The 27,564-nt window shown below is 44.8% G+C and overlaps 1 protein-coding gene across 1 annotated transcript in view; it reads right to left on the bottom strand.

The window, feature by feature from the left end:
- The window catches only part of zdhhc8b (zinc finger DHHC-type palmitoyltransferase 8b), a 60,732-nt gene that overhangs the window by 8,623 nt on the left and 24,545 nt on the right, over positions 1–27,564 (bottom strand). The window contains exons 2-5 of the mRNA XM_041937068.1: positions 4,393–4,514; positions 1,131–1,288; positions 326–498; positions 32–134 (exon numbers count right to left, since the gene is read on the bottom strand). Of these exons, the coding sequence (XP_041793002.1) occupies positions 32–134; positions 326–498; positions 1,131–1,288; positions 4,393–4,514 (556 nt within the window). The remainder of the gene's footprint in view (positions 1–31; positions 135–325; positions 499–1,130; positions 1,289–4,392; positions 4,515–27,564) is intronic.

Below are 27,564 nucleotides of genomic sequence, written 5' to 3'. Positions count from 1 at the left end.
GCACGCTCAGAACAGGCTGGTGTCCCCTCACCTGTTCGTTGGTTGTTCGCCCTCGAGCTACGAGCACCATGTGGAAACCTGTGAGTCCCATGACTGGAATAAAGAAGAGCCCCGCTATGCACATCACCACCAGACTGGACACAAAGGTCAAGCTCAACAACGGCGATAAAAGCTGACAAGAACACGACCACATGTACTGTAAGAGTAGCCCCGCCGACCCCTTCGGACAGCTCCGGGAACATCATTCTGAAGCATTAAGTAGACGACCAACCACTTAAAACAAGGAGCAGGCTTTGCGGTGAGGTTTCCAGCAGTGGAAGGATACGTGACAGTGGTGTGCAGCGCTCCCAGTCTCTCTCGGTGGTGGAGGACAAAGATGAGGCCGAAGGAGAAAACCCCCACCATGTGGATGCTCAGCGACAGCAGGAAGAGGAAGAAGTAGCGGTAGTTCCTCCGTCCAATGCAGTTGTTCACCCAGGGACAGTGGTGGTCGAAGTCCTGAGGAGGGAAGCAGCGATGAATTTAATCATAATGTATTAACTTATGCAACCTACAAATCAACTTCACTAAACCGTTTTAGAATATATATTTCTAATCATTTGTTCTCACAGTCTAACATTCAGCCATTCTTAAATAAAATGTGGGAGAAAACAGGATGCAGGAATACAACCTCCTGCATCCTGTGTGTGGGTGTGTACTAATGTCCCGAAAATTAAGAATTGAAAGCTAATACTGATAACAATATTTCACAGTTGAAGCAGCCAAAAGCTGATTTATGGCAATTAATTATTAATTAATTCTGATCTTTAACGATGACACATTTTGGGGGGAAAATAAACACAGATATTATTCGTAAAAGTATCTATAAAAATACAGATTTAGTGTTTGTCTCAGGTTTTAATTCTTGGCAGGACAGAAAATATGTATTATATATATATATATGTTCTGTATACATACAAACACGCCCATCGCTAATAGATCGGCATCAGATTGGTAATAAAAAGCTACTATAATCTAATACTATAATCTGACCCTGATGCATTTTTAGATTTCCATACCTGCAGGTATAGTGTACATAAACAGTCTCTCTGTGCGCACATTTGTATTCACACACACACACACACACACACCTCCACACAGTTGTCACAGACGCTGCAGTGCGAGCAGCGAGGCGGCCTGTAGAAGTGACAGGTGGCGCACCACTTCATCCGGACCTGAATGCCCTTGATCTCCACGTTCTTGTAGAGCGGCGCTCGGAAATCATCGTCCTTGTCCTCGTCCTCGTCCGCTGCGGGGGAACGCACAGATACAGACACGCACACGTACACGCGCACAGGCAAGCACATTAACGGGGCACGGATGCATATGGTGGAGCATGAGAAAAACAGTCATAAACACAGACAGTGGAAAAAGCATGGTTTTGATTGATGATTCCATTTGACAGGAACAACAGCGCACCACTTTAATGAAGCCCCCCCCCCGCTGTTGGCTATCTGCGCAGAGAGCAAGCACTGAGAGAAATTAACACTTTTATATTGACATGACCTATTCCTTCTGCGAACATTAAGGCTGATTAACAGGCACGCTGTGACTCAAGTATAACAGATGCTAGTTTTTAAACTTGGGAATTAAACCTCTAACCCTGGCAGAGTTGGTGCTTTGCTATACTTGAACTAACCATACGCCCAGAAGAGCTACAGTATGAGAGCACATGAGAGATTTCCACTGTCCTTGGTGCGACTCTGCAGTCAATCAAACCGCTTATGAGGAGCTTTGCACCGGACGCCACTTTCCTGCGACCGAGAGCTTTTTGCTTTGGAGTTCTGGTGCTAAATAAAATGTCTTTCAGCCGATCAAAGGGCACATTCACGCGTTCTGCACGGAACTCCAACCTGAGAAAATAATTTCACAGCCCCAATAATAACTGCAGGGGGATCCGGGGAGCTGAACACACACGCAGAGAGCAAGAGAGAGCGAAGAGAGAAAACAAGAGCGACACAAAGGTAGAGCACAGAAATAAACAGTTCCATGAGCAGAGATTGCTCTGTTATTATGGTTGTCAAGTCTCTTCAAATAGATTTTAAAGGTAAACCGCCCACCAAACCAGCAGACACAAACAGCAGTTACGCCCGCACCTCCTCTGACAGCTTCTTTTCTGCAAATGCTCCATGTGAGAAGTGTTCAGCAGACAAAGCTGTGGCCTATTTCACACAATATACATTTACACTGCAAAAATAACACGCAGCACAGCTCAATTACAATCAGACTTGCCTGAAATGAGTGAAACAAATGAAGTATTTTCACTTCTTTTAACTGAGATTGCTTCCTCATGATGGTTTCCTCATGCTTAGTTTTAGCACTGAAGAGTGAGGTACTTCAGTTGCATCGAAATGTATGTGAAGCCTTAATCTTAAATCAAATACCTGTTGGGCTTAATCCTGTTATCACCATTCATGGTAAATTGCGCTGACACCTGCCCTGATACAATGCGTGCTCGTGTGAAGGTCAGGTGGAATATTAATGAAATTACGGATTGTAATGTTTAATTTTCTTTGGAGCAAAGAGTGGCTGAGAATTTTATTGAGAGAACAGCATTCTGAGGACATATTGTGTGTGTGTGTGTGTGTGTGTGTGTGTGTGTGTGTGTGTGCGTGTCTGAGCAAGTGTTTGCCATTGATCATAAGATCAATAAGTTGCACAATAAACTGTGCATCTGCATGAGGTCGGCAACTCACACTGTGTGAGGTTGCAAGCGTTCAGCGTTTTGCTCAATGACACTTGGGCAGGATGAATGCCTCTTAACGGGGCTCAAGCCATTGACCTTTCAGTGATAAAATGAGCACTTCAAACACTTATCTACTCAGTTTTTGCATGTGCATGGCTAATATTTTTATATTAGCTGTTGCCTGGGGAATCACGGTGTCTTGTTCTCAGAAACCTGACATGCACAACAGATGTTGTTGAGAACAGAAAATGGAAAATGCTGCTGAATGAAAATGCTTTACAATCCAATATCTTATGGTGGCCAGCAAATTCAATGCATATACTGCTCTATAAGAGACATTACTGCAGCAATTTGTTTCACTTTATGACTCGTGTTCATTACATTGTAGAATTTACCTTCATCCTGTAATAGGAAATGTAACTACAGTGTTTCAGTCATATATGCTCACTTAAAGGCAGTTTGGCCACCAGGGGACATAAAGTTAGCAAACAGTTGTCTATTTAACCCTCTATCACCTTCTACATTCGCATTCATTCAAACCCTCAGCTCTTAGCTGCTGAATGCTTTATTTTCATCAGCTAGTTGCTAAGTCACGCGGTGCTAGACAAGCAGTGTAGAGCGGGTTAATGAAAGCTTTTTGCTAAAAACAACCGCCTGCTGCTGCTGGAGGTGATGCTAATGAGAACGGTGAGACTGAACCAAAACAGTAAAGCCGTGCAACCAAAACACAGAACTGAAGGGAGCTGCAGAGTTCCCACTGTTCCACCGTTAATGCAAAAATATTAATCTGTGTACTTGGATCAAATACAAATCTTTGTTATGTTCATGTTCCAGTTTACAGGTCAAACTGGCTTCCAGTTTTTAGCGCTATCCTACTGTGCGTCACTTTCTAACCACCAAGGAAACTGGAAATGTCAGAGTTCTGCAAATTGCCGTACATTTTGCAAAATCACACTGAATCGTGAAGGGTGCAGAACTTTCTGATATTTCAGCTGTATCAGCTCCGTCTATTACTTCGTTTTGCACTTTCCCCAAAAAGGAAAACGATAAATGACTGTGCCATACGTCATTGATCTGAACGGAAAAATCTCTAGTGCACACCAACCTTTCATTCTCACTTTTACGATCTGGATGATGGAGTGATTTTCAAAGCATATGTCAGTTAAAGGCTACACCAGTACTTCATTTTTATTATTATTATTTTTTTTTTTTAGCAAAACTTAGCGCGTCTGCTGCCTGTGAGATATAACATCAAGAGCTCAGAAAACGTCTCTTCCCTCAGCAGTCTATAAAACCCCGCAGGTCAGCGGCAGCAGCATGCCACTGTCACCTCTGGGGAGGAAAATAGCCTGTGCTTTATACAACCTAATGATTATTACCCCTTTATGGGCAGAGAAAGCTTTCTAAAGACAGGTGCTTATCATTTACAAGTGCATTACAAACAACCCTGGGGATGAGTTCAATCATCATTACTTAACCCAGATAGCGCTGAGAACAAGAAGCCTGTATCAGGGGCTTTAAGTCAGTGCGGCTTGTTTGACAGGAGACACTCAGTGCACCGCCTGATATGACGGCTGGGGTGGAGCATGAGGACTTAAACAGGCTGAGAGTGGAGTAGTGTTGGGTTGGGTGGTGCTTTGATAAATACAACACCAGACAATACAAACCTCTGGGGTAAACGCCAGGGTCCATGAAGGTTGCCATGCTGAAGTTGGCCAAGACGAAGAGGAAGACCAGGCCATTGTAGAGAGGCACAGCGGGAGAGATCACCTTCGTCAACCAGGGGCACCTGGAGACACAAAGAAAGAGGCAGAGGTTAGGATTCTTACTGTCTGTCACATGAACATAGTCACACACATTTAAAACACCTTTACACTGATGCCCCCTCATCCTGTTCTTCCAGTCTTGGTTCTACATTTGAGGAACAACCGTAACTGCAAACGTGATTACAGACAGCAGGGTAAGCACCGGATGCCAGAGCTTGAGCCATCAGTAATCCTAACAGTGCTTTAATTTTTTGCTAATTACCAGGACAACTGTGAGCTACTGTGAAATGAATTAACTGAAGGGTTGATCCTTGATCCTTGCCCCGAAAGGCTTCTTTAGAAATTAGTTTAAAAAACATTTCCGGTGGTTCATCAAATAAAACTAAGAGAATCTCTCTCAAAGACAATCACTTGCTTCATATGAGCTTCCTCTTGCATGTTGTTCATTTTAAAGAGTGAAAAGATAGCACTGGGTTACAGCCCACCTGAGGTGATGCAGCTATAATTGTACAAGGAGTGGACTGTAATATTGGGTCTAACAGTGTACTGTTTGCATTGACTATATTTTGGGCGAACCAGACCCAGTGACATTAGATACAGCTGCACGAGAGGCTGAGACGCTGGCTCTCTGTGGTGACAGCTACAGATGATCAGTAGAAAAACAAAGACTGAACCTCAGGAACCGCAGCAGACGTCACACTAGTCCACGCTGAACATTCATCTGATGACATTTGCACCAGGATCTGCCAAAAAATCGGTGTATCTGTATGTGACTAACTTAGAAACAGCACACCGAGCGAAATAACGCAGGAGGAGCACTCATCGCTGCTCGTTATTTCTCATTACCTGCTGAATCTGACTCTGAGTGGCACGATGCCAGACAGGAGTCTACAGCTATGCTAGCGGCTCAGCGCGGCTCTAACATCAGCATGTCGACCCGCTTAGAATGACAATGCTAACATGCTGATGTTAAGCAGATATAATGTTTACCATGCTAGTTGCAGGGTAGCATGCTAAGATTTGCTAATTAGCATTAAACATAAATACAGCTTAGAATGAGACCTTTGGGAACGTCATTAGTTTTGCAGATATTTGGTCATTGGACGTTTGCTGACCTAATGAGCTTGATGACAACATAAACTTCATCTGAGGCAGACATCAGTGTGTGCATCAAATTTAGTAGCAATCCACCTAATAGTTAATAAGATAGGACACTAAAAACCAACAAATATCAACCTCATGGTAATGAAAAAGGATCCTGAATGTCTGTACAAAAAAAACAGCATTGCCATTTCTAAAGTCATGCCGCTTGCTTGGCCAAAAGCAAAGCCAAGCAAACCTGGATAAGCCTTTATTTCTGGTCTGATGAACTCTTCTTGCATTGAAAGCCCCCCTCTGAACTGTAGCTAAACCTAGCTGAAGGGTATTTGCCATCACATGCATCTGATGGAACTAAAAAAGTAGGCCGTCACAGAGGTTATCAGCGGAGAACCTCCTTTAAATTCCACCAACATTTTGCGTCAAGACTGACCTTCTCCACTCCCTGCAAGTCATAACTCAGTCCGTTCTGTGAAATATTCAACTGTGGAGACACCTGAATCGCACCCACGGTCCCGCTCAATCACCTGGACTCAAATGCCAAGATGCCATGTGCCTCTTAGGGTGCTATCATTCAGGCCAGCTGTTTGTGTGCTCCCTCTAGGGATGAAACACAGTCAGAATGAAGATGTGTTCACGCCTGAGGTTGGACATACTGCAGCGATCCTGCAGGTCAGAGACTCAGAGAGAATTTATGAATTAATAAAGTATCTTGCAAGGGAAGAAAGAAGGGGGTTTCAAAGAGAAACCCTCCCTTACACTGTTGTTTCCAGCTCTCTTTCCTGACTACACCCACACCCACCTGCACATATGATAAATACACAGACTTAACGCATTCATGCATGCTTCTCCAGCTTATTGTGACGTCAAAAAGTCGATTTCCTGGTGCCCGTGCCCCGAGATCATCTTCAATCCATATCTCCTCTCCCGCTCTGCCAGTCCTCTTTTGCTTTGTTGAATTATTCAGAGCCGTGGCTGTAGAGAGCCACTAATAGAGAATAGAGAGGCGCTAACGGGGATGAGGTGGCCTCTCGTAACCGGTCCGGCTGGTCCACAGCTCTGTGTCGGCTAGTGTGGGCTTAATCCGTTCTTAAAAAATTATCACTCGACATATAAGGGCAACGTCTTCATTCACATCATTTGAAAATGTAGCTCACATTATAATCAATACCATTACAAGCATATTATAAAACTCATTTGAGGCAGAGATACGATTTCCTATAATTAGAAAAATCACCAGGAAATCGCATGCTAAGTGTTGTTTGTGATCTCATTATGAAGGCATACTGTCAGTGGAGGCAATGGGCCAATAGTCTTCTCTGTTTTAGATTTTTAACCACACCAGCAGTGGGGCTCTAGGGCGGGGGCTTATTAAAGTAAATTACATTTGTACAAGGGCAAGAGTTTTTCTAAGCAGACACTGTGGGGGCTGGACATTCAAACAATAATAACATAAAATTAGGCGTAATTACCCTATTGTTCAATATTCTCATTTTCTTACAATTTATTATTATTATTATTATTATTAGTCTATGTCAATGTGAACTGACTCCTAAAAACAAGGAAAATCCATAATGTAAACTAGAAAATGCTCTCAGATCTTCACCATGAGGCAGAAAGTGCTCAATAGAAAAACCCACAGTTCAGCTAGCAATGAATGAGCCCTTATCTCAACTAAAAACTCATCAGGATACCAGGAAGCAAACAAAAATACTCAGTTTGAGACTAAATACAAAAGTGATGCATCTTGTGTCTAACAGACAATCTCAGTGACTCTCTGACAACAATGAGCTACCTCCTGTAGTCCAGCCAGTGTGCTGCTGTCAGCTGCAGGCAATGGTCAGCCTGGGAGAATAACCCCAGTCTGTAGAACAGGTGAACTATGAATTACAAACCTTTTGATTTGTGGGTCTCTTCCACTGCTGAGCAACAATATATGTAAGCATTTCCTGAATTCATTAACATTCTGCACGTCGCATGGGAAGCTTTGGCGGACCAGAAGTGGCCTGAGGGCCACATTCATGGTGCCCAGAGGATGAATACTAATGACTTTGGTCCCCTGACTTTTCCTCTAGCGCCACCCACAGGTCAAAGTTTTCACTTATTGGGTGAATTATCCACCTACTTTGAGACTTTTGAGGAAGAGACCATTATTGTGAGTTTCCTTCAGTGCGCTTCTACTTACGATAATCATATGCTTCACACGTCTATCAGTCAAACACATTAACTAAAAATGAAGACACCACAAACTTTGGTCATTTAAGTTCTGGTCCTGCTTGGTCTCTGGATACGGTTCCAGTGGCTTATTTTATGGCACATATTTACTTTTGCAAGATAACAACATCAAAGCACATTTCACTGGAATTGGCATTTATGCAGGGGGCTGTCGTGAGTAGTACTGTGCTGTGTCATCACAGCTTTGGCAGCAAGTAGACAAGGTACAAACGCGTAATAATTGATCAAAGAAAAGCAATAGCATGCAGCTCCACCGCCTTACAAAATCCCAATTTACTCGCCTGTCAAAGGTTCGTGTATTTTTGCCCACATTGTGATACAGTGGAGTCAGAGAGGAGGAAAAAAATGCAGTGCAGCTGACAGCAACCATTTTAGGAGCCTGGGAGCAGACAGTGTGGGAGGAAAATGTGACAGAGAAAAAGCCTGATTAAGGCCACAGACATTGGTTAATTGTGTTGGAGTAACAAATAACCACAGAGCGCTTATCAACGCTGTTTACTAGCCAATTTTACTGCTTGTGTAACCGTGATACTTCAACCAGGGCAGAAAAGCCTCCCGCTTGTCAAAAAGTTTGGACCACGCTCAGAAAGCTGAAGGAGCGCTCGCTGCCAGAGGTACAGTAATGTAATGAGTTGGGTTCTGTCCTTGCTTAAAGTCCCGAGGCTGGCCAAAGTGGAGGAAACGCCTGGATTCTCTGTGGTAATTAAAATTCCTGCAAACAGGAGCCGCAGAGGTAACGAAGCGGGCACGCTGCAGCCAATCAGCATTTAAAACGCCAGCTCAGAAGCCCCGAGAACATGCCCGGCACGCTGTCTCGGCAGAGGTGCGAAGATAACATTCATTCTGAGGAATAAAAGAAATGAAAATCGCATTTCATCTCCGGGCTGGAATAAGGAATGGAGCGAGGTAAAACCCAGTGATTAAAGAGGAATAATCCACAGCTCGCTCCTCGGGCTGGCAGAGCAGCACACCGTCTCCTCGCTAACCTCAATCTTACGAGGCAGACTGCTACCAAAGGGTACACCATCCACACAGCAGCTTTCACTTTGTCTTCACACGTTAGCATCGTTAAAGGGGAATCCAGCCTTGACTCTCTGTCTGAAGCTTCCCCCTTTCAACATGACTCATTGTGGTTTAATCCAAAGTGCCTCAGGTTCGCAAAGTTGATTCAATATGTGATGCAAGCTTCATGATTTAATGCAACTACAATGAAATTCACTAATTGAAGCAATGGCATTGAAGTATGACTCAATTTTTAAAGTGAGACATGATTGCCAGAGTGCAAAGCCTGGATGGAAATGCAGTGTGTTGTCAAATACATCATCTGTGTTGTATTGTTTGATTAGAGTTGACGGAGAATTTGTGAAATCATGATCATGGGCTGCCATCTGATTCCTGATTACCACACTGAACTAAAATGTCACTAATACAGTGGTATGCAAATGTTTCTGTTCCTGTGAAGCCAGTAAAAGATGGCCTGATTTCCAAACTGCATAAAGTTAAAGATGACACATTTCTTTAATATTTCAAGCAAGATGTTTTTTTTTCTTTCCATCTTTTACAGTTCTTGAAATAAAAATGGAAAGAAGCAGAAGTTTGGTTGCCCTGTAAGGTCAGCACCCAGCAACACCCTCTTTGGCAAGCATCACAGCTTGTAAAGGTTTCTGTAGTCAGCTAGGATTCTTTCAGTTCTTGTTTATGGGATTTTCTCCTATGTTTCTCTTCTAAAGACTTTTAGTTGTGTGTGAGATGCCTGGGCCATCGTGCATGTACTGCTCTTTTGAGGTCCAATCACAGATTTTGATGATGTTAAGTCAGGGGACTGTGAGGGCCACCGCAAAACCTTCAGCTTGGTCCTCATTGTGGATTATTTGAGGTGTGTTGTAGAAGCCAGACTGTGCGATGCTTCATTTCAGAATCTGTTGGTGTTTAATTGAATCTATTCTTCCCTCTATTACTGAAATATTCCCTGTGTCACTGACTGCAACACAAGCCCAAAGTATGATCGATCCAGCCCCGTCCAGTTGAAGAGGTTTCATGAAATCCTGCACCCTCTTTTCTCCAACGTTTGCTCATTGTAGCCACGAAGGCCTGTTTGAACTTCCTGAGTCCACAGGACTTGTTTCTTGAATGCAGGCTTGTGAGGATGCTCCTTTGCAAACGTCTGACACTGAATTTTGTGGTGAGAACACAGGAAAGTTTTCTTCTGGTGACTCATCCATGGAGGTCATATTTGTGCAGCAACACGGTAGAAAAGCGCTCCGCCATGTCAGAGTCTGCTAAATCTTCCTGAAGGTCTTTTGCAGTCAGACTTGTGCTTTAATTTGCCTTTCTAGCAATCTTACTATCAGTTCTCTCAGAAAGTTTTCTTGGTCTTGCAGACCTCAACTTGACCTCCATCCCATCCCTGTTAACTGCTACTTCTTAATTACATTATGAACTGAGGAAGCAATTACCTCAAAACGCTTTACTATCTTCTCAAAATCTTGACCAGGGGTGCCCAAACATATGGGCACCTCAACTCTACAGGCACCTCAACTCATCAGGATATTGTAGCATCTCTCAGCTCAGTGTTTTGGCTGTATGAGCCACAGCTTTACTGTTCCTGTTCAGCCTCACCGCTGTCATCGACCCCGTTTTCCAGCTACAGATGGGATCCGGTTCATGGAAACTGCAGCATGAGCTCACTCGAAATTGTATTTGTGGATAACGATGCTGCGTTTGATATCCACCCCTGAGACAAAATGAAGTCATACGATACACACACGAGCAGACACAAACACACACTTCGCTCTATCCAGCTACAGCTTAGGGACTGAAAGACAATCTTAGCCTCTGGTATCTGATAGCCTCCTCAGTTGCTGCAGCAGTAGGGGTGTCTGTGGCTGGGCATTAAGATTAGAGAAAACACCCTGGTGACGATAACCCAGCTGTCTTTCAAAAAAAAAAAAAAAAAAAAGCCTGGACACAAATCCCCTCTTGAAACTCAGCTGATTGCCAGCCACCCTAAAAAACACAGGCTTGAATCCGCTGATTAAACAAAGTCTGGGTGGAACACTTTGAAAAGGAGCCTCTAATCCCACAGCTGTGGAAAATACATGGAGGGAGAAGAATGCTCTGTGGTCATTGCGAGGTAATTAGGGTGCTTGATGAAGCTGGTCTGTTGGCACACAGGGTTGTGATAATCAATCACATCTACCATGTAAAGCCATCTACATGCTCACTACACACTACACACCCCAAAGCTATTTGGCTACTCAAATCTTCCTGTCCTTCATTTGCCTGCCTTTGGATGAGAGCAGAAAAAACAGCCCTGCCTTTGATGTCGCTCTTATCTGTTCTTTTAGTAGCTCTGGGAGCAGGGTGGGGTGGGGCGGGGGGATTGTGCGAGGAGGGCAGAGTGTGAACAACCATCAAAGAGAAAACCGAGTCAATCCTTTTGGCACCGACACCGACGGGTAGCACTTTCCTCAGTCCGACATGAAGTCAGACATTTTCACTAATGTGCACTGTGTGTCGGGTTCATTCAGGAGCTGAGTGCAGGACTGCTGCTCAGTGACATTCATGTCAGTCCACTGAACTCAACTCTGTTATTACGGGCGCAATTATTGTTTGCTTGCTTGTTAAGATTCAACATTTTTCATTATTTTGTGCTGTTTTTATAGCCGATCGAGAAACACAATACTTTGAATGGCGATTAAAGGAGCGCTCCAGCTATTTAGCCTTCCACATCCATGAAACTGGGGAACTCACGTAAAACAGATTTAAAAAAGAATGGTGAAAATTGTTGCAGCAGAGGCCAAAATATTTTGACTTTTAGTCCCTTGTATGAGGTCAAGCTCCAAAACAGCTGGATGCTATATTTCCCATAATGCAACCAATAACATCATTGAGTCCACAGCTCCAGCTAGTAGCGAGCTGTGTGTTAGAAATTAGGAACTCCAAACTGAAATATCCCTGACCAAATCATCAGGATTTTTTCCCCTCAGATTTGTCAAAGCACCACAGAAGACAGCATACAGCTGTTTTTACAGGTCTAGTAGCACTGCATGAGCTTTAAGTGTAAAATCAGTGCCAATCCTCTGTAAAAAGCAACTTAACACCAGCAGAAAATCTCTTTTTGCTGACCCCCAGCGCTTTAACTTCCCATCTTGGTGCAGTGACGGAGAAACAGGGTGTGTCAGTACACTGTGAATTTCCAAGCTTTGGACCAGAGAGGGCAGTGAAACTCTGCTTTTCAGCCTAAATATAAAATAAAATTGTGCTAACTTGGTTTTCAAGGAGAACAGATTTATTAAACTAAAACTAGAATCTAAACGCAAAAAAAAAAACAAGTTCCCATTAAATACCAGAGTTACTATAATGCAACTTGCCTAACAACATATTTACACGAGAGAATTCTGCAGAAAACATGCAATGTCTTTGCTTTTGTTGGCATTCAAATGTTCAGAGTTAAAGCTGTTTTCCACAGTAACAACTTATCACCTATTAACTGGATCAGAAATGAAGCCTCATCAGACTGTAATGCTTGAGAGCAGGAATGACACCTGTAACACTAGACGATGCTACCAGACCACTGGGAACACATCCAGTAATGTATTCAGCCCACAGTGAGGACACCGTCCCACTGATTAGTTCATTAACGCTGAACCCAGAGGGACGCACATGGGAGGCCTGTTCTGCTGCAGACTGCCTGCTGTGGCCCAGCGATCCGAATCTGTTGCAAGGCTGGAGCTATTTCCCCATCCAGGAAGTGAGTTTTCATTATGAAAGCTGATCCACAGAAGAAATCTTTTCACATCTGGCTCACCAGGCTCATGAATAACAGTCTGTCATTTACTCGCCCCCCCCTCCCACCGCACCAGCCGAAACATTTCACCACTTCAACTTCTGTCAAAGTTATTTTACTCCTCGTAGGATTCATGAACAGCAGCATCACTCGCTGCTCACTCCCCCGAGACCCCCCGATCTCTGACGCAGACACGTCCTTGAGGCTCAGCGTTCACGCACACAGGCATTTAGTATTCCACACACACAAACACGCACAGCAGCAGGCCTGTTGTCAGCGCAGACAGCGCTGATGTTTGCTGGAGGCGCGCAGACTGACCGCGTATCATGAAATTCATTTCCTCCAGCCCTGAGTCACTCATTAGGGACCGCCACTTTCTCTTTTTTTACCCACAAACTGCACAGCAACACAATTTTTCAGCAGAGTTGTGCATTAAGTCTTTAGCCTATAATCAATAAAACAGCAGAAAACTCTCCCACTGAAAAATCCACAATCTATGAAAATACAAGTACTTTTCTATTCAAAAGTTTAACTGCTTCACCATTAAGTCCATTCTCAATGTTTGTGTGCTCAGGTTCCACATCACACTCGTATAAGCTGCTCACTGGACCACACCTGGCATCAAAACAGGTTGAGGTGTCCCAAAACCGGACAGCAGATGATAAGGAAAGCTTCAAGTGTCAGTCGAGGAGGGTTTTTTCTTTTAAAATTTGGATTTTAAGGGAAACGTTTATTATGCATAATATAAATTTTACAGCGCGAAAGACAAAATCAAGTCCCGCTTCAGCTCTGTTCATTCAGAGCAGCCTCGAGGAATGCTTCACTCCACTCTAAGACAGCAGAGCAGAGGAGGGACCTGTGCAGCTGCAGGAGACACTGGATTCCATCTGTATTTCAGCTCAGAGCTCGCTGTAATTTGCATTGTCATAATTGCATAACAGTCCCATTTGAAATCAAATAAAATGCTTTGCCCCCCAAACGCTGCCCTTTTGTAATTTACATATTCACAGCCCCGTTATTATTGTCTGCAGAGAGAGGAAGGCAGGAAAACTGTCCCTTGTAGAAAAACACTTCTATTACCCCTTAGCTGCAAATGTAGTCTAACCAGCTTACCACACTAAATTACATCCCTCTATAAATAAGCCCAGTGGGCACTGATACTATTACAATATGCCTGGCTCCATACCTGAGGCTCATGTTTAAATGAACAGTTTCATTCCAAAGCTATATTTACAGCTGATACAGCTCGAGAAATTCACAGAAATCTAAAATTGCATTTGAGAGCTGCATGATGAACGGTCACCCGACTGAAACTGAGCGAGGTTTAGCTTTTCTGTAAGACGGAGTGTAACACAATCTGATTCAGGATAACAGCGTGTCATTCACATTCCCTGAAGAGTTTCCCCTTCATGTCGACGAGTGTTGCGTGGGAGCAGATGTCACATTTTTTTCAAACCCGGATCTCGCTTGGTGATAAAACAAATATTTCCACAAGGGAGAGGAATGAGTTAGCGTGCGTGCTTGCAAGTGCGTGTGTCGAGGGGAGGAGGTTAGCGTCACCTTTCTTCGCTTCATCCTCCTACTCACTGTCTGTGCAGCGTTAAGCATTAAGAGACACACACACACACACACACACACACACACACACACACTTTGTTAATCTCCCTGTTATTTCCCCATAAGGATTCTACAAAAGTACAAATCTCTCTCTCACACACACACACACACTCCGAAATGCCCTCACGCACTCCAGTAAACTTCCAGCAAATAAGCATCTGCTCTCGTAATCCAGTCAAACAAATGTCAATCACTTCTCCTGGCGCGAAACAGTTTGCACTGACATGTGTCCATAAACTGGCACAACAAACGCATCCGTCCATCTGCATGCACACGCAAACACAGTGTGCTGTGTGGGCTGGCGTGTAGTGTAATCTCCCCAAGGGGTGATGACACATGTGCTGCCTGTCTTTCAGGCTCCCCGTGGGAAACTGGAAACCAGTACAGTGCCATGGGTCAGTTGGAATAAATGAGGCTTACGGGGCCAAAGATGCTGAGGCTTAACTAGGCAAGTACAATAAATATCCCGGGGTATTTAGACCACAGCAGCAAGGACAGTCCGCTCGGCCTGTGCAACTGTTGCCTCTGTGTGTGTGTATGTGTGTGTGCATGTTAAGCTCTACCAGCTTGAAATATGCATCTGTACGAAACCCAATCTGGATACTGGCTTTTCTGGAGGGATGAGTGGGTGGATTCTGCTAACATGGACGCCCCTTGCTTCGACCATTGGGGCTGCTCTCTCAGTTGCCAGGCTGATACGTACGGAGGGAGAGCAACGCTTGCAGAAGTTGGCTTGCCTTGTGTCACATTCCTAGCCACTCTTATTCTAAGCCCCGGGCGCAGCGGCCCGCATGTGTGGCCACTGTCAAGAGCTTCAGGAGTTATGACACGGAGAGGAGACAGGCCGAGTTGTTCAGGCTGTTTCAGCAGCCTGCTGTCTGGAAATTGGTGCTGGACATTAGTGTTACACAGTAAAGGCAACATGCAACAAGTTCATACAGTTCCTTGGAGAAATCATGCCTCTTTTTTGGAGCATTCTGTGCAATGAAGCAAAGGGCATTGATGCCAAATCCCCCTCCACCAGACAGTTCTAAGAAGAAGAGAGATAAGAGGAACTGAGAGGAAAACTGAGGGGGAACTCCACCAATACAGCAGCTGGTTTACAGACAGAGAGACACACACACACACACACAGGGGCAGAACGTAAAAAAGATAAACACAAAGACCTAAGTTTATGAAAAACAAAGCTTTATGAAGCGGGACACGTCGTTGACCTTAACGTCCATGCCTTAATTACACAATGACCCTCCACCAGCTAGCCTCCGCCCCATCGCGCTCTCTGCGACACAGTTATGACTGTTCTGCCTATTTATCTGCAAGCGCCATCTGCAAGCAGCCTCCATCCACACCAGTGAGGTCAGTCCAATTCTCTTCTCACTTCCTGCAGGAAGCCGAGGTTGAGCTGGGACTGAACAAGCGCACATGCACACACACACACGCACGCAAACACACACACACACACACACACAAATACACTGGCCTCCAGAGAACAGAGCACTCTGCCGTGTGTGCAGCAGACACAATGTGGAGAGTTTGGAGAGTTTGATCTGGAATATGGCACCCAGTAAAACACACACAGTTTTAGCTTCCACACCCCCACAGAGGGAGCAGCGTGGTGTGACCTGCCTTGTGATTCAGGTTTGACTAACAGGGTTTTTTTTTGCAGGCCGGCTCTAATACCTATACTTGATGACGACTGGTGCATCAGCATGAAGAGCTCTCAGGGAACACCCAAGTAAAATTTCCTTGGTTAAATTTAAGTTAAAACACGCAGGCCTCACACCACGCTCTGTACAGTCATGTCGCTTCTCTGCAGGCAGCGTTGGCAGTTACTGGCGGATCAGCTGCCTGCCTGCCTTCTGGTCCTGGTGATACTTACAGTACGACGCTGCCACCTTTCCAAGAACCACTGATTAAATGGGATGGGCGAACAGCGTCGTTTTCACAGCTCAAGCACGTCCTTCCTGCTAATCTACTTAATCACATAACTAACCCATGAAATGCGTGGCACAATGGCAGTCACTATGTACACAAACCTCAGCTATGTTTGTGACTAACAGCAATCATATTGTATTTCCACATACACACAGAATAGTCCTCACAGCAGAAAACCTGTCACGCTGCAGCGTCATCTAAACCGCTGACGCGGCCGGCATCAAACCACAGCAAATTCAGGCTGCGTCTTAAATCCACTTGATGTTGCCGGGTGCTTGTCTACCCCTGCAGAGCCCATCAGCCTAATGAACTGTTCATCAATCAGTTTAATGTACACACACAGGCCCTGGCTGGTACAGAGGTTGGCAGAGATGGATGGCACAAGGCTCGACCGGTATAATAAAATAATGGGAGATGTCAACACATATTCCTTCTCCTTTACAGCCAAAGCGTCAAGTCAGATACCAGAAGTGCGGGTGGGGCAATATGGCCCTGAAATAATATCTTGATGACATGACAAAATACAGCTTGCCAAAGATTCGGTGATGCTATGCTGAGCCAGTGTGGTTTATCTGCTTGGTTTTGAACTCACAGTTGCTGCTCATCTCATGGGATTTTTGGCTCTCCTCATATTCAGCCGGGTGCTTGTGTTGCCCCCTTTAGTTCATTCTGTCTTCTTGCACTTACATATTATGGTTTGTTGTGCATCTGATCTTTTGTAACCAAACCACTTCCACATTACGTAGTTCCTCCCTTTTGTGGAACTCCTTCACTGTGGAGCTGAAAGCAATGTTATTTTCTCTTTCTTGTTGTTGCTGTGCATGTCGGTGCAACATCATTACGAGTCAGAATGTTACCATTAACGATATAACACACCCCTAACCAGTAGACGCAGAGGGTTTCAGTAATCATCCTGGGAGAAATTGTCAGCATGTGATGAAATGCATCAGTGGAAGAGTCAGAAAAGTAATGTCAAAAATAAGAAGGCCCCCTCAAGCCATATTCAAGATCCACAGCTTTCAGGTGTCACAGGCAAAACCATTTAGAAGCTTTGGAGCTGGCTGCTACAAAAGCTTGGAATAATCGAGTATGTGCATTGTTTAACTGGGCACTGATCATTTCATCACTGATGAAACTTGAGTTTGTGTTTAAATCAACTATCTACCAAGCCAATGACAGCAATGACAGCGGCTGGTAGGATAAGCATCAGTTTTCACCTGTTTTGCCATCAACAGGAAAATTCATGACCTGAGATTTGACCTTTTTCTTTTGAATATTGTAGGAATCGTCCATTCACCCAGAACATTTAACCTTTAACCATTATCATTTCACTGAAGCAGATGGAAGAGTGTGAGCCGTGAAGGAAAGACCACGCTGTAGTTTTGACCGAGTGCTGATCTGCTGAAAGTATTTATACACAGCAGCAGCCACTGTGGCCTCTAATGCTAAAATGTAACACCATGAGCCAGCAAGCCTGTAGCAGCAAAAATTCAATCTTTCATTCATAACAGAATAATGTGACATATATCATTTCAACAATGACATCCTGTAGTCTCGCTGTGCCTCTAAGCATTGCTGTATGTTAGCTGATGATCAGTTCCAGCCCAGGTGACAGTGACCCTCACTAGTTTCAGTGAGTCATACAGTCTCAGAGCTGGACCTCACCCAGAACCCAGCGGGCGAAAACATTTAGAAGCTGTCAGCCCAGACAGAGACCAGAAGCAAAATGCTCTGGCTTCAGCAGCGTTAGTCAACAAAGACGACAGCGAGGCGGCATCGGAACGCCTGGTTATTGTGAAGTATCACGTATTGAGATTTTTACAGTCAAATCCAGCCTTACAGTAAACTAACATAATATCATTAACCTTCAGTTCACCTGCAGCAGTAAATTAAATACACCCAGATTCTCTGTGTTAATATCAAACTCAGATCAGCCGTCACACACACAAGGAACCCTGCACGGACTAGCACTGAAGCAGCCTTCCTTCAGCTCTGACCTGCTCAGTCAAACCCAATTTCCAGGCTTAACATCTATTACATTTGGAGGGACTTGGCCTTCCGCTCACCTCTGACAGATTTGACATCACGGTAAAAAGTCTAATGTTATGGAATATTCAGAGCCGGAGCTGGAATATGAAATTCTTAATCCTAAGCGATCGTCCATATGCGTCTCATGATGCTGCGCTTTCCAAGCCAGCACAGCCCCTGACAGATGTGGAAAGAGATTGGATCCACGTTCAGATTGAATATATATATATATATTTAGAACAAAACAGCACGTGTGCTTTGTGAGGGAGGCTGGGGCAGTGCTGCTGCACAATACTGACTAACGAATGTGATGTTAAAGCTGAAACACAAATGGACATCTCTTTCCAGAGATTTTTTTTAAAACGCTGTGAAAATGTCTTAGTGTTCAAGGTGAACGCTTAAAATATGCGTCTTTGGTTTGAATAAAGCACGACACCAGTTTCAATACAGCACAAGGAGCCTTTGTTCAGAAAACTGGGTGAAACACTGCTGCCTCAGAGCATTTTCAAAGCATAGTAGATGCTTTTTTTTTTCTTCTTTTTTTTCATGTACAGTATGGTGCGTGTGTAGTGCACGGCCCCTGACTTTGAAGGGAGGTTTCTGTGGTGTGGCGGTGGGCTCCATAATAGCCTAGCCTCCCCGGCAGCCCACATGCCTGGATGCATCATGACAGACTGGGCCTGAGACCAGACCTGCTCTCCCACCACTGATGTCCAGATGTGCTTCCCCGTGGGTCTTCATCTCTTGCCTACGATTGTAAGCAGCTATGGTTAGCATAGGAGTGCATGTGTGTATCTCACTGAGAAGGCCTTTGTGAACATCATTTTATTTTGTCTAATTACCTGTAAACTAACCTTCAATTTAATTTCATCAGGTGTTTCCAAAAATGAAAAGAATAGTTTGGCATGTGGGTGAATGCACTTCTTCACTTTCTTCTGAGAGATGAGAAGATTGATACCTCTGGTGTCTGTCCATCAAATATGAAGCTACAGCCGGGAGATCATTAGCTTAGCTTAGCTTAGTACGGCTTAGCGAAGAGACGAGGGGGTCCAGATCTGTCCGACAGTAACAAAATCTTCCGACCAGCATCTCTCCAGCTCACTAATTAACACTAGCAACTACCTCCTAATCCTGCTTTCTGTCATTAATGAACATTTGCGCTATAAAGCAAATTTCGCAACAAACCCAGCCAGCTGGCATGCAATGTAAAATCCAGTTAAGACCCAGTGGAAGCTGCCAACCAGGCTGCTTTTTTCTGTGTGTAAAAATGAACGTGGTAATGATTTATTGACATCAAAACACACGGCAACTTTAAATTCACTCCGCTGAAAATGGAAATTGAGTCATAACAGAGCTTCAGAGGTTTAAACGGGAGAACTGAATTAAATTAGAGCATCTTCGGATTTGGGGAGCTTTTCAGGGCAAAGACAAATTCCATCTTTCAAAAGAATCTCCTTCCTGAATTGCACGGGTTTAACATGAATTAACCTCATCTGCAGTGTCTGTGTGTCTGCACTGATGTGGAGAAACAGGCTGAAGTGAAGAACCTGCACGAGGCCAAATTTGTCTTCGCTTCGAGCTCAAACCAGCTCCGCCCCCCTCGGTTCTTCCCTTTCTCAGTCGTTCCTCTTCATCCATCATGAGGCCAGGAGCTGACGCAGGTGCTTTCACTAAACCTCCTTGAAGATCCTCTGCCTCCTCCTCCTCCTCTTCTTCCTCCAACCCTCTCTGCTCTGTCTCATTGAAGGAACTCATCAGTGGCCCTTCACATCTGCAGGAATCTTAATTGTATATTGTCAAATGAGGGATTTTTTATCCAGCACGGGAGGTGATCTAGATCAGCTGGGGGACTGTGTGCTTCAAGCATAAATGCACAAAGCTGAATTCATGACCATCCACACTTGCTTTTTCAAATGCAAGAGCATGCTTGCTCGCTTGCTTATAGATGTGTGAGCAAAAACACACAAACCACATATACATTGCAGGGTGAGCCTGCCTGCATACAGGAGAGCAGGCACACTCACTCACAGAGGCTCAAACAGAGAGAGAGAGGAAGCGGGTGGGAAACCTCTGGAGTACGGCAGCTCTGTGATATCATCGTTCCCTCTTCCTTCTCTGTTTGTTTAACTCCAGGGATTTGAGATGAATTGTGAATATCTGCTGGTTCTTTTGCAGCCCTTCTAAAAGCACAGAAGGCACACAAATATGATGCCGGGTCTACGCTCAGCAGGCCGCAATCATGACACATCAGCACGGGCCGGGGCTCAATGTCCTCCATGTTGCAGAGGGAACAAAGGGTCCCATTGATTTACAGAGCTCCAACAAGACAAGACAATGGTCCCTTTTAGCAACAGAGGCTGGTAGCACTGGGCAGAATCCCACCAGTGTTCTCTGGGAACTTGGGGACAAAGAGGGGGACAGACAGAGGGTGGGAGGGTCAATAAACTGGGTTGACCTGTCTTCAATGCGAGCTGTGTAGCTCCAGCGTACAGCAAGTCAGAGCACGGAACAGCATGACGGCACATACGTGACTGGGCACATTCACGCTAACAGGCAGTTGCATAATTGATATTACAGCGGTGTTTTACACAGAGCATCAATATGTTCTTTCACATCGAGTGCCAATTCACACGCCACCGCTCAGCGAGCCCTGCTTAGCTGGCAAACTTGTTGCCAACGGACAGATGTAAATATAAGCTGCTGACATTAAACCCCCAGCAGGCCCCACCGCCCAAAAAAAGAGCTCCTCCTGTGATGGAGACCCAATCGAGCGCCCATTCTTTCCGAGGAAGCATCTAAGAACCTGCTGACTGAAACATAAGACTGATGAACAGCGGTCAGAAGAGGTTGCGCTAAAACTGCGCCCTGTGGCAATGCAAACGGTGGCAACATGCAGGGAAGGCAGGAATTGTGTTACGAGCCATTATGTGTGAGGGGTTAGCTGATAAGGTGGGTGGAAAGAAAAAATCTCAGGGTGCCTGATCCAGATCAGATCTGACGAATTCTATTCTGACAACAAGAGACAAATAATTTAGCTGCAATGAAGTTTTCAACCAACTCCGGGAGCTCAAATGAGCTTTTTATGGCTAATAGACCTGACAGCTACAGCTGTTATTTCGGACAGCAAAATCGATGCTCGCTGGCCAAAAATGAGAAGCCTTAGTGCTTACTGAACCCTCAACTGGAAAAATTCTAATGAACCAACTACCGACTATTCAGTCAGAGTGGGAACAATACTTAAAAGTGATATTTCAGACATTTCAGGCAAGACAATTTTGCAATGCGCTTGAAATGAGTTATACTTCAAATACAGATGCTTGGATGGAAGCTCAATTATTGCTGATAAAAACTGATTTCCAGCAATTTGACAAAGACAAACGAGAAGCGATGCCCTCCGACTCACGAAAAAAGCCAAACTGAGATTTCCAATTTCATCTGGCTCACGCGCCGAAGGATCTTGTGAATATCATATGAAAAGGCAGGAGTTATCTTCTAAAGCCCCTGCTGCTGGCCTACTTCTCTTATTAAGGGGATTCCTCTGGATGCCTCTCCCTTGACGCTCGGGTCGTGCCATCTGCTCCGGCTGCACCCGGGAGTTTATTATGGCGCTGACAGCCCTGCGAATTGTGACCCTTAATGAAATTGTGGAGCAATATGTAAGGTCTGATCCGCTTAGGGGGCTTGCTGAGTTCTGTCTCCCTGCAGCCGCGGCAGGCAAGAGCCGGAGAGTGAGAGCAGCAGGAGCCTAGCTGGAACCATATGCGGGGATAAACGCTGATGTCAGGTCACCGCCGATTCAATAAGGGGGACTCCAGGGCTGCTCTGCTCGGCTTTTACAATAACAACATATTCACATTAAGGGTGTGGGATTTCATTACCGGATTGTTAAGTGACTCACGGGCATATCTTTTGCTGAAAGGCTCGGCGCAGTGCTGGGGAGTAGCAAGTTGGCAACATGCTGGAATGAAGACTGATGGCCTTTATTAAGATAAATGTATTTTGCTCTTTTACAGAATCAACTCCTGTTACTCTGAGGGTACAACACGAGAGAAGGTGAGAAGGATAGAGATTTATTTGCTAGTCAGCTGCTATGTGGAGTAGCACAGAACACAGAAATCTCCTTTTGCTCATTTCTTGCAGTTTCATTACAGCTCAGACATGAGCTCCAACAGCTGTTTTTTTGTTTTTTTTTTACCTCCTGTGTGATGCTCTAAGTGGTCGTTTCACAGGACGCTAATGAGAGAATCTGATAATAGCTGGTGCTTGCTTAGAGCACAATTCAGGCCATTTAGTGCAACTAGCTCTGCTTTGTGTTTAATGTGTTTGGAAAGACAGATCCTGCCTATAAATACGCATGCTGACCCAATTATAGGTGGAGTAGAGTCATCTGTGATTTAGTCTGTTTGAAGGCAGCCAAAAAAAATCCCCTGGAGTAGGCTGGGTGGGGCTAGCCAATACTCTGAAAACAATTAGAGCTGGATATTTAAAGAAACAGTCCAAAATCCATTTTATGCATTGTAGAAGAATTACAAATGCTGTTGAACCAGTTTGCCTTCTGAGCACGGTGTTGGTGATTAGCAGCAGGAAACAACTACATATTCAGGCTAAAACCAGACACAATCAGTGGGAAACAATGGGATCAATGTCAAAAATGTTGTTCCAACAGCATTTAAACGACCACAATACTTAAACATTGCTGCAATCTGATCAACAAATTAGAAAAGCAAAATACTATCACAGGTAGGCTCTAAATGCAGGTGTGAGTGCACACACACACACACATTAAGGCCATACTTCGTGGTGGTCATGTGTGTCCATATACTGTGCCGTACGTGGTGTGAATGCAAATGCAGCTCTGGCCACACAGGAGAACTGCCGAGCTGCACGGCTCACTGCACATGTGCATCCTTTTATTGGGGCTCCGAAGGAAGTTTTTTTCCACTCGCCGTCATCTTTTCCAAATAATACCGAAACCAAAAAATCCCCCTTTGGCCTAGAGGGGGGTGGCCTTGATGAGCCGAAGTGACGAAAGCCACCACGGCCGAAAGGTGGGAGCTCAAAATCACCGGTGAGTCACACAATAGAACAAAAAATGAAAGACTAACTTCCTCTCCGGCTTAAAGGAACAGTCTGGGAGATGCGCATATTCACTTTCTTGTTGAGAGTTAGGTGGTAAGATCAATACCACTCTTGTGTGAGTGGTAAACAACTACAGTAACTTCCTGGAGTTTGCACTGGTAACCTGGCAACTGGTCTCAGCTAAGAAGTTCTCCAGCACATGACCCCGTGTGACATGACATTTTGTTTTTCACATTTGACCTCAATGTCACCTGTTGTGTTTGGTGATGTGCACTAACCAACACCTTCACAACACCCTGTCTGAGGCACAGCCCCGTTCAGGCCCGTCACATCCCTTAATTTGACCCGCATTCATCCAGATTATGCATCCCTTTTTCAGCACTGCTGCGCTTGTAATTAACAGTTATGCAACCAGTCGCATCTGGGAGCTGACCGGTAGTTCTGCCGTTAGCCAGCGGTCAGCAAGTGTTTTACTCAGGGGCATCTTCCTGGTATTTGCTGAGGGGGGAAAGAGCTTCCCCCAGTTGGTCCAGGCACCTGCACCAGCAATATTCTGGTGTCAACCCAGAGTTCTCACACATGACAATCCCAAATGAGAGCACCAGGAATCTGCTTCACACCCAGGCACCCATTAGGACCCAGGGCGGGATGGGCAAACATCCCACTGAACCAAAATAGAGCTCTGCTTCCTGCTAATCCCAGATGAACAGGTGCTTCTATTTAAAGGACCAAATCCTCTCCAATCCACCCCATGGAATCCCAGCCCTCGGTCTCCTCCCCCCTCTCTACTGTATGTGCCGTTTCTCTGTTTTTCTTCCCTCTTTTGGCCTTTCCTGGATTAGCAAGAGAAACAAAAGCACCGAGTCCTGAATGAGCTGTGGAAATCTGCATGAGGAAAACCACTTAAGAAACCAAAGCTTTCACCACCCTTCCCCCAGAGAGAGAGTGCCAAGTGTTTGACCGAGCATGCTATTTTCAAACACAATGGTGAATTGGTGCTTCTCTTTCAGTTTATTATATTTTTTCCCATGTGTCAAGTCAGAAAAACCTAGAGATGATTACTAATCTTAAACAGCACACCCGTAAATTCCTCAAGGCCTGAAAGCTCCATGAATATTAGCAACATGGCTACATGCAACAGCTGAGGAGCGGCGGTGGTTTGATTCAAACCCGCATTAACAAACAATTTTTAATAACAATAAATTAAGAGATTACATGTAATGTGAAAGGGGTCACTGACAGCGGTGACCCCACAGAGAATTATCACCCGACTCAACACTTCCACCCAGCTCTGCCGAGCATCTCGGCATCTGTCAACTCTTCTGATTTTTCATCCTGCAACCTCAAGGCTTTGGCTCAGTCTCACCTCTCTCATTAACCTCTCATTAACAAAGTTAGCAACTGGGCGGTGAGCGTGGAGCATTTAGCAGCTAAAGAGACAGATATTTCCCTCAGGAGCTGGTTGAGGCCAAAAACAGAGCTAAAAGAAAGGCGGATATTGGACTTAAATTCTAAATGCTGAGGAGTTAATGACAGAGGATATAGTCAGAGTATCGACTATTATTGTGCACCATCTGCACCCCTACTCCCATTGTATGAAGTGGAGTCTTTAAGCGACGAGTGGAGATTTCCTTGATCCCGCACTGAGGAAACATCTTCGGCAAGTTCACGCAAAGTGCTTTAGGCAACATGGATGACAGAGAACTGTTTGGAATCAGAGAAGAGGGAAGAGGTGGAAGAAGAGAAGGGGCTTACAAGATTTATTTCAGACCCTTCTGGTTTTTTTCTTTTCTCCCTCAAGGTCTCTTGAAAAACCGAGAGGCCCATCAAGCAGCACAACACCTGGCGGACAGTGAGTGACGGGACAATACGGTGCGAGTCTGGCTTTGACAGCGGCCACAAGACGGATTGATTGCACCCTTTGAGTAGAGGATTGTCATGGCAAAAGCACACTACAGCAAACCAAAGCTCTCGTGAAAGCAGCCGAGTTTGAGCTCTGCTAATTATACTTTTCCCCCCGGGCCAGAAACCAATTTGTCTCGTTTTCAATACCACCAAGTTTCCCCTATCACGCTGACAGAGCGGCTCAGGGCACTGTTTGAAGAGCTGCAACGAAAACTATTTCTTCTAAGAAGCAGCGGGCTCTCGATCCAGTCTGGAAAAATGCAGAAAGAGTAATCCCTCCACTCCTATCGCTGTAAGTGGGTGGAGGAGCCGGGGAGCAAGCAGACACAAATTCTATTGTAGCAGTCCAAATGTGTTATGTTGTCAAAGGGGGAATAAGGTTGACAGGCCCATGGGCCAGTCGGGGGGGCAGCCATTCACACGAGCACAATCACGACCTTTCTAAATATGAATCTCATTCGGCCTGTGCAGTCTTGGCTTTTGTTGCGGACACAATGCGACATGCATGGACTGCGTCAGCTCGGCAACGTACAAAAAGAAGGGAAAGGCCGGGGGTATCTGAGTGCGGGACCGTGTTCCTGGCTTTCTTAAAAGGCCTCGCTCACTTTTTGTGGCCTGACCTGATGAGTTCACCGTGAAAAACAGGACAGACGGCGGATTTTTAAACCAGCACATGTGCTGCTCAATATGCTTGAATATCTTACACCAAAAATTGTCTCCCACAAACATTTATTCTCATCATGGTGGACTATGAAAAGACATCATGGGCCACTAATGCTCTCCATTGAAACTCAAAAAACAGATCATGTAGAAACAAGACTACGGCTTTGTTAGCAGCTCTGTCCTGTCCTTAGATGGTTTGAGCTAAATGCTAAAGCCAGCTTGCTAATGCTCACAATAACAGTGCTAACATGCTGAGTTTAGCTTGTTAGCCTGCTAACATTTGCTAATAAGCACTAAACACTGAGTTCAGTTGAGCTGGTGGGAAGACATTAGGTTTGCAGAAATGAACATTTTGACGTGTTATTGGCACTAGATCACCACAGTTGTCACAGTTTATCTTGTTAGGAACACTTCACGACAGTTCACCCAATAGAGATTGAGATATTTCAGTCTGGACCCTTGTGCTGGACTGACACTGCCTTCCCATATATATATACATATATACATTGCTGAAAAATAAATGCAAAAAATAAAAGCTTGTCTGATGTTCATGATACATATCTGACTGTCAACAGGATCTAAAATACCATATAAATCCCTTTAAAAGCATGACAACAACACTGTAGCTGAAGGCTGTGTGCACTCATGGTGCTATGAAGTAGAATAAAGCCGTCCTTTACACTGTGTGGCTAACAGTTAAAAGAACCATCTGGGAGGGAAAAGTTGGGACCGATTACAGCCAAGCCAATCCCAACATCCCTAAGGGCTGAAGATTCACTCTGACATCCAAAAACCTGGATCTCATCAGCGAGGAAGAGTGTGGTCCTGCACCTTTCATGGCTTGGCAGGGAAATGCTCAGCACTTTGTGCCCATGCTTGCTCTCCTGGTGCTGAATCTCAGTGACACAGAAGCCCCGCGAACGTCCACGGAGAGGCCGACGGCCAGGCGGGCAGGAAACGGACAGAGCGGTGACCTTGTGAAGCTCCAGGTGGGATATGAAAGAGTGGACAGGCTGTCATTGGGTGTAAGAGGGTGTGGTGAGACATCTGCCAACCTGAGGGTGGGGAACAAACCGCTGGATTCACTGAGTGACCCTTTCATATACCTCACACAGACACACGTGGCTCATATCTGTGCTGCTGAGCTGAAGCTACCTCACAAATAATATTCCATGTAAGATGGTGTCTCTCTGTTACAGAAGACAAAAACACACACAGTGTAACAACATCGTGTTTTCCATTTTAAGGCCCATATGAAAATATGAAAAGGTGTCAGTTATTTCCATACGTCTGTCTGCTGACAGCAGAAACGTGCAAATCCAGTGTATGAGTCAAGATGGCAAAATGTTGAGCAGACACTGATGATCCTATCACACATTATTTAAATGGGACTCTGCACACAAGAAACAAGCGCACTTCTGCATAATATCCTGTATTTGCTCCTCTCTTTATGTGCATCTACAAGTGATTCATACAATTAAACAGACTATCAAGTAACATTTAAATCCAAGCATGTCAGTTTGCTGAGTCAACATTCTGTGAAAATCTAATAACCAGAGAACAAGGCAATGAAAGGCTAAATGAGCTTGAGCTAAACTGGAATGCATCAGCTACATTTCTGAATGCGAGCTGCCCATGAATTCACGTCTTTCCACAATAACTGGATGCAGACAGTTTGTCAACATCTGAGACTCAGCTGACTGGCCTACATGGACACTTTGCTC

The sequence above is a fragment of the Chelmon rostratus genome, chromosome 5, assembly GCF_017976325.1.
Source record: "Chelmon rostratus isolate fCheRos1 chromosome 5, fCheRos1.pri, whole genome shotgun sequence".
Taxonomy (NCBI): Eukaryota; Metazoa; Chordata; class Actinopteri; order Chaetodontiformes; family Chaetodontidae; genus Chelmon; species Chelmon rostratus.
The sequence above is the reverse complement of the archived record's forward strand: the minus strand, read 5'-3'. Positions and strand labels throughout refer to the sequence as shown.